Source organism: Montipora capricornis, chromosome 12 (assembly GCF_036669925.1).
Source record: "Montipora capricornis isolate CH-2021 chromosome 12, ASM3666992v2, whole genome shotgun sequence".
Taxonomy (NCBI): Eukaryota; Metazoa; Cnidaria; class Anthozoa; order Scleractinia; family Acroporidae; genus Montipora; species Montipora capricornis.
In genome coordinates this window covers 36,619,938-36,627,437 of record NC_090894.1, presented here as the reverse complement: position 1 = coordinate 36,627,437, position 7,500 = coordinate 36,619,938, and the positions used below count along the sequence as shown (strand labels likewise).

At 38.6% G+C, this 7,500-nt stretch overlaps 1 protein-coding gene across 1 annotated transcript in view; it reads left to right on the top strand.

The window, feature by feature from the left end:
* The window catches only part of LOC138026139 (conserved oligomeric Golgi complex subunit 2-like), a 45,363-nt gene that overhangs the window by 11,819 nt on the left and 26,044 nt on the right, over positions 1-7,500 (top strand). Inside the window, exons 3-4 of the mRNA XM_068873347.1 lie at positions 2,001-2,081; positions 2,510-2,619. Coding sequence (XP_068729448.1) covers positions 2,001-2,081; positions 2,510-2,619 — 191 coding nt within the window. The remainder of the gene's footprint in view (positions 1-2,000; positions 2,082-2,509; positions 2,620-7,500) is intronic.

Below are 7,500 nucleotides of genomic sequence, written 5' to 3'. Positions count from 1 at the left end.
AATGTCCGTAACAAAAACAGACCTTTTTTCTTTTTTCTCCGCAATTAAAATCCAGATCTTTTCATGAGCTGGGATCCTTTTTTAGCTTGAAGGGGCCCAAACTACGGCATTGAGAATTTGCAACAACAATGTGAATCACTGGAGAAAATGCAACAAGTTACGGACATTACGTTACGGACATTACGTTACGGACATTACATTATGAATGTAATTATAATATCCTGCCTGAAATCAAAGCAAGTAGAGTAGCTTTGCATTCAGAATGAAGTTGCAGTTGTGTGAAGGGGACACAATGAAATGGAGGTAACTAATTTCCAACCTTGTTTCTCGCAAAGGGGGATTGGAGGAACAAATAAATCTGTACAAATGTAATATCATTATTAAACTGTAAATAGTCAAATATTTAGTTTAATTCTTAGGCAAAAATGTTAAGTATAAGGAACTTGCCTGCAAATACAATCTCATAGAAAAGAAAATATAGAGGATAGAGAATAATATAGAGTTTCCTCTAAATGCTTACAATAACAAAACGTTAGAGCAATAGTAACAAAGCCAGCTCAGTTGTTTTAACTGCAGTAACACTGTGTACTCTACATGTATCTAAATGTGATTTAAATTTCTAATTAATCACCACTTTGAATTTAAAAATCGTGGACATTTTTCAACAAGTACACATGGCTTGCAAAAAGTCATTTCAGTTCACACAGTTGGTACCTCTCACTTTTCAACCTTGGGATTTGACTGCTCGTAATCACTGTTTGTTTTACTTAGAAACATGTGGCTGTTCCCTTAGATGTTTAAACAATTTGGTGATTTCAGCAAGGCTTGGAATATGGAATGGTCCAGTGCCAAGCAGCTCTATTGGGCCATAGAACACTCTTCTATTGAAAACAATATCCAAATCATTTTTCATAGGCCAGTCAGACCACTGTTATGTTTGCACACAGAAGTGTAGGGCTTAAGTTTTGGTGACCAGTACAAATAAAAGAGAGAAATAGCATAAAATTAAACCTGATTTAGATCAATTTAACAGTTTTGACATTGTTATTTAACAGAAGTTTATACTAGAAAAAATCTAAATTTGCCCTAAACTTTATCTGTGTAAAACACAATTCACAGTGTAATGTCCGTAACAAAAAACATGTAATGTCCGTAACGGCAGCTTTTTACCTCCAGCTCAAAATGTAAGGACAGAATAAGGGATACTTCATTATTTTAAAAAACTATGAAGCACCTTTGTTCATTTCACTATTAAGGAAATTTTGTCTGGCATGTCAATTCACAGGAATAGTAGTATCTAGTGAACATAAAAAATCGTAGGTTGATTTTTTTGTAATGTCCGTAACGCTGTTTAAGACGAGCATATTGGCAGCATTTGTAAATGAAATCAAAGTTTCTTTTCTGCTGCTAGTTAAGTACCATGTAAGGGATATTTGTACAAATTTTAAATAAAAACTACAAAAGATAAGTTCGTAAAAAATAGTTTCATTTCCAAAATTTTGCTCTCCGGATGTAATGTCCGTAACGTGGAATGGTCCTCTAGAATTAGATATCAGTTCGCTTCTGTTGTTCAGTGATGACATTTCGGGTTTACAGATAATAAAATACTTTTCCCATAAACACAAGTTACATATCATGTATCTTAACTTACGGTAACCTTTAAGTGACTGTAAGATCCAGAAACCATGTCTGCTCCTTTAAGAATGAGTGGTATAAGCATGCAACTGAATTAAGTAAATATATTTGGAGTCTAAAGGATAAGAGTATTTCGTACTACATCAATTTGCGGAAGGTAAAACAGGCCCGATCATATTCTAATATAAGCAAGAGATGTAACTTGTGTTTATGGGAAAAGTATTTTTTTTATCTGTTATAATGTTGAAAACACTAGCTGGACATTTTGACTTACGCAGTGCCTGTCATTGTTATGCATTGTTAATGCAGTAGATTGTATCTATGCCTTTTACAAATAAAAGAATTGTCTTGTCTTTACATTGTAGCTGATAAAATCAGATCTTGATGGGACAATCCATGCAATTGAAACCAAACTGGATGAAAGAGCCCTTTTGAGAAAGAAAAAGGTATGTTTGATATTCAAAACATAAATGCATGACTTTATTGTTCTTTAATGTAGCCTGCGCAGCAAGCGTTCCTGTTTGACAAAAGAGCATTTTCCACAAACTGGCCACGGAAAAGTTGGGGAAAGAGCATCAGTCTCTTGCCCCAACTTTCGCGCGGCCAGTTTGCGGAAAATATATGTAGTTTTGAAGCTCTTCTGTCAAGCAGGAACGCTTGCTACGCTGGCTATCTTTAATGGGGAAGTACTAAGAGCTTGTCAATAAAAATGAATTAGCTTGATGCAATCTAGTGTATGAAAGTTTCAAATTGATGATTCTCAAAGCAGGAACTAACCAAATCCAATGAGCACTCAGTATTTGCAAGCAGGATAGTTACACTAAAATGTTTGATAATATTAAGTTCTAATTTTTTTATTGGTTATTTATTCAAGGTGTGTATGCAGCATTTACTTAATATCACAAAGTCACTGGAGAAGATTGAGAAGCTTTTACAAGGATCCAGAGTAACTCAGGAAGGACCATCTAAAGAGCTTGATACCATGTAGGTTCATGTGACTGTAATATTTACTGATTGGCAAGGCTTCACCATTCACCTTGCACTCTGTCGGGGAGCTGAGTTATCAGCAGTGAAGCTAGACAAGAAGGCAGGTACCAAACACCTGAACGTTCCTTAATAAAAGCTAACCTTAGGCCTAAAAACTCTTGTTTAGGTCTAATTAGGCCTAAGGTTAGCGTTAAAGAATGCTTTGGTTTGTTTCTGTATTCATTGGTAAAACAGACACCTGTGAACAAGACCTGTGACCTAAGACCTGTGTTTTGTACCTGCCATAGCCAACATTGTTCCAAAACCTCACAAGGGGCCAGTGGTAGCTGCTCTCTGGTAGTTTGGGAATCAATAATAACACCTTTGAGCTTGTTTAGACTATAATCTACCCTTTCCATTTTAGCATGCAATGTTGGCTTGATGTTGGCCTGCTGAAATTGCCATGGTACATTACCGGTAATAATTATTATTTTAAGGCTTAATGAGTAAGCGTTTACATTTTTAGCTATAAATGCTTGTTTTAGCAACCTGCAACTTGTGAAATTTAGGAGTTCACACGTACATGTAGGCAGTTTGGTCAAGCTACAGCATGGGTTGTCGGAAACTGGATCCAAGTGCTTTTGATTGACATTTAAGTTGCATGCGGTCAGTGATTTTGTCTGTGTTTTGTTGTGACGAGGGCAGGAGCGGCTTTCAAAAAGATCTGTAAAAATTTATTTTGTGTATGACCTGTGATTTAGGCGGGCAACATTCGATAAACAGGAGGCATTCCTGACGTAAGTGGCACCACCGACAGGACTTTGTGACAATCCTTGAGCAAGAGGAAATCGTGAAATCAGTGTGAACTTGTGAAGTTTAAAGATGGAAGCTGGGAACCGGAAGAGCAAATAGTGGCTGTTGACAACAATATGGACAGAATTAGGTGTTTGGCAGAAATTGATCAGGAACAACTAGACAAGACAAGGAAGGATCAACTGGACTTCGAAAAGGAGCTGTTTGAACAAAAACTCCAGTACACCAAGGAACTTGAAAACTTTCAAGCGACAAGCGCCACCAAAAACCAGAGTAACGGAGGAAAGGAGAATAGTAAACAACAAGGTGCTTCTGCTAAATTACCCAATATTACGATTACGAAGTTTAATGACACTAACCTTGATTGGATGCTCAACCAACTGAGCCACCGGTGCGCGGAATTCGAGGAGATTTAGTTTGACACGATGACAACTGCCAAAGCTGGGATTTTTGAAAATTGTGTGATGCCTTGAAGTCATGGCCTCACGAAATCCTTTGGATTCTACAGAAGCGCCACCGCAAAAACGTGATCGCTTGCCATCGCATGTTTACAACATGAGACAACAGGAAGCCAAGCCACGTTTTTGCATTTACTGCGAAAATGGTTCCCACAAGAGTGCGGACTGTTCACGTGTGACTACTTTGGATGGGAGAAAGAGGTTTCTTGCAGGAAAAAGGCTTTGCTTTAACTGTACTGGGTCAAAACACAGGGCAGCTGAATGTACCAGTAAACTGAGATGTACTCTCTGTTCAAGGAAACACCACACTTCAATATGTCCTCATCAACAGCCTGGGTGAGAAAGTGCAATGTCTTCTCTTTGTGATGACGAAGTTATTTATCCTGTGGTGGTGGTGACTGTGGATGGTATTCAATGTGGTGCGTTGTTAGATTCTGGATCATCCAGTTGTTATGCCTCTGCAAAATTGCTACAATCTTGGACAGAATAAAATGGAACAGAAATGCCCCCTCTCCCCCAAATCAAGGATAAAGGTGCGTGAAGGCCAAAACGCGCCATTTTCCCATCACTGATTTTGGGGGGAGGGGTGGTCTCAATGTTCCATTTAATTTGTCCAAGATTGTCTGTGGAGGCTACGACGTCACAAATTCAAGACTTGGTCAATTAAAAGGTCATATGTCAACACATTAATCATCTGAAACCACTGGCCTCTGACGCAGTCACGCTCGTCGCTAGTGTTGCTATGTTGAGATACTACATGGAAGATATTTTAAGAAAAGCGGAGCGTATAAAAAAGCCAAACCTAAATGAAAATTTGCCAGTACGATCAGGAATAAGGGTATAACTCTACGTAGAATTGACGAAAAAAATGCAATCGAGAAAAAGAATACCAGAGGAAACAAAAGTAAGAGTTAGAGTTCTCAAGCCCACTACTGATCTTACTCTGAAAGCATTTCTGGAAAGTTAATCGATAAAACTATAGGGTCTATGTAGGGTCGCATCGCCGAGATTAAACGAAGCAATGGCAAAAGACTCAAGCATTAAAGTAGCGCTTTTAAAGCTGTGTAGAGCACTTGAATGGTTTTACATGACATTAAAACGTTTGAGGCACGATTCACGAGACGGTTAAGCACGGTTAACAAGCAATGGAAAAAAGTGTCAATCTGTTCTGTCACCTTTCTGGCCCGACGACAAAATCGTGAAAAATCGACAAAATTCGTTGCTGATAGCCCGCAAATCGTGCCCATCAACACTTTTGTGAACGTAAATCATGCTCTGTTTTTCAGCATGGAAAAATCAGAAGATAGATCAGGTAAATATCGGCAACAAATTTAAGGGAGCGCAAATGCAGTTCTTAAAAATTCAACAAGTTTGCATATTCGGTATGGTTGGCGCACGGATGCAAAGTCTAAAGCGTAGAATGTGGGTACATGTAGGTTGGATAGTTGGATGGGGTAGGTAATCTGTGGTGGAAGGTTGGAGTCCTCCTTACATCCGATTTCTTTCTTTTTGTTTTTCTTTTTTTTCCCCAATAGTCTTATTCTCTTTTTTGTTTGCAATTTATGTTCTCATTTTATAGGCCTCCTGCTTTAAACGTAAATATAGCTTATGAAAATAATTACAGTCAACTCTCAGGTATTCGGATGATGTAACTTTTGAGCCAACGAGAGCAGATTTCGTGTCGTGATTACCCCATATACTACTGGTAACGCCAAGCAGGGGCTCATGGACAATCTTGGACAGAATAAAATGGAACAGAAATGCCCCCTCTCCCCCAAATCAAGGATGAAGGTGCTATTCGCTATTCGGGTTTTCCAGACACCCAGATGCTGATGGCCTCTTCAACAGCGAGAATGGAGATTTACAAAACCACTGTTTCTACAAGATCTGGTGATTTCACTTTAGATGTCAATCTCACCAAAGTAAACAGGGGAGAGCTCCTCGGCGTCGAAAACCCGAAATATGATCACCTGATGAAAACTTCCCCCCACTTGAAGGGCTTGGAGATGGATGATGCAGACATGAAAACATTGCTTTCTGTTCATGTTATACTTGGAGCTGGGGTGTATGCAAGCATAAAAACTGAAAATCGACCCAGGGTTAGCAAGCAAGAGGAACTTGTAGCTGAACGTACGAAGTTGGGATGGATCATTCTCTTCCCAGGAGAAGAAATAGATATACAACACATATGCTTCTTACTCAGACCAGTCAGATTGATTATGAGGAACTGTGCAGACTAGATGTCTTAGGACTTGCTGATAAGCCACAGCATGACCAAGGTGAAGTGTACAGAGAATTTAGGGAGCAGTTGACACAGAGTGAAGAAGGGTGGTATGAGGTGTCATTGCCATGGAAGGGAAATCATCCCCCTCTTCCCTCAAATGAACAAGGCAGTTTGTGTTGACTAGAGAATTTGAAGCAGAAGCTCAAAAGCATGGGCATGGAAGAGGCATACAATGCGATTAATGAAGAACAGAAAGCAGAAGGTGTACAGTACCGCTCGAAACTATTAGTGCATTTGCACGCTGTGATACCTCGTCTTTGCCAACAGTGTTTACTAGAGCCACAGCTGACAGCTGAGAACAGAGAATGTTGATAACCATCGCGCCTAATTCTTACATCTTTATATTTAATAAAGTTAATAGTTTTTCGCTATCATGATGAACGGTTCTCCCAAAGGTGTAAAAAGGACATAATTTCTTTAAGAGAAAAACTGTGTGGATTATGCGTAGCTCAAGTTGCTGCCAGTGCAGTCGGACAGGAGATATATCTAGAATCAAACGTGCTTCAAATTTTGCATCCAGTCCAAATAGAAATGTTTACTGGATAGTTGTTGAAAAGCTCCAACTTTGAACTAAACCTTATCAATGTCTCAATTATTATACCAGGGAAGAATCGTAACTGTATTCCCGAAGTTTGTTAAGCAACCCCTTTTCACGCATTAATTACGATCATTTCTGATTCAAAATATTGAGCAGTTGAGCTTGAAATTCAGAAATATTCATTCCTCTGAATTATAAGATTAACTTAAATAATATTAATGCTTCAACGACCACACGATAGACGTGTTCAAGCCTCTGCCAATTTGGCGAGTTAAAATGCAAATAAACTAAGCTGCATGCTTCCGTCATGCAAGCAAACTGCTTAACAAGTTTGTAACAAAGGGAGAACCGCGTAGCCCAAACGGCTGACAATTACTTGTAAAGTTAATCGTTTTCTTCCATCTTTCGGTCGATGAGATTGAAATGCCTTTCTAAGCTGGCTGCTTGACGAGTGGGGTCACCATTAGGACGAGATTTCCCAAACACGTGTAAATTATTTACTTGATAGAATTTCCTCCTGATCTTTATAACAAATGTATTAAAGAGATCTTGAACAATTTTTAGAATCTTGTCATTTGCTGGAAAAAGTAAAACAATAAACAATTTTATTAAAAGTGACTTAATTATAAGCGAATGTGCTAAACATCGCAGATTGTAAATACTGCAAATACGCATACTAATTATTGATGCGATTGATCCGCAAGAATATGCAGATTTCTTTGATAGCATTTGCTCCAAATAAAAGCATACCACGTCCTCTCTTAACCGTGGCGTAAATCAACCGGAAAAAATCTAGGTGAAACCTC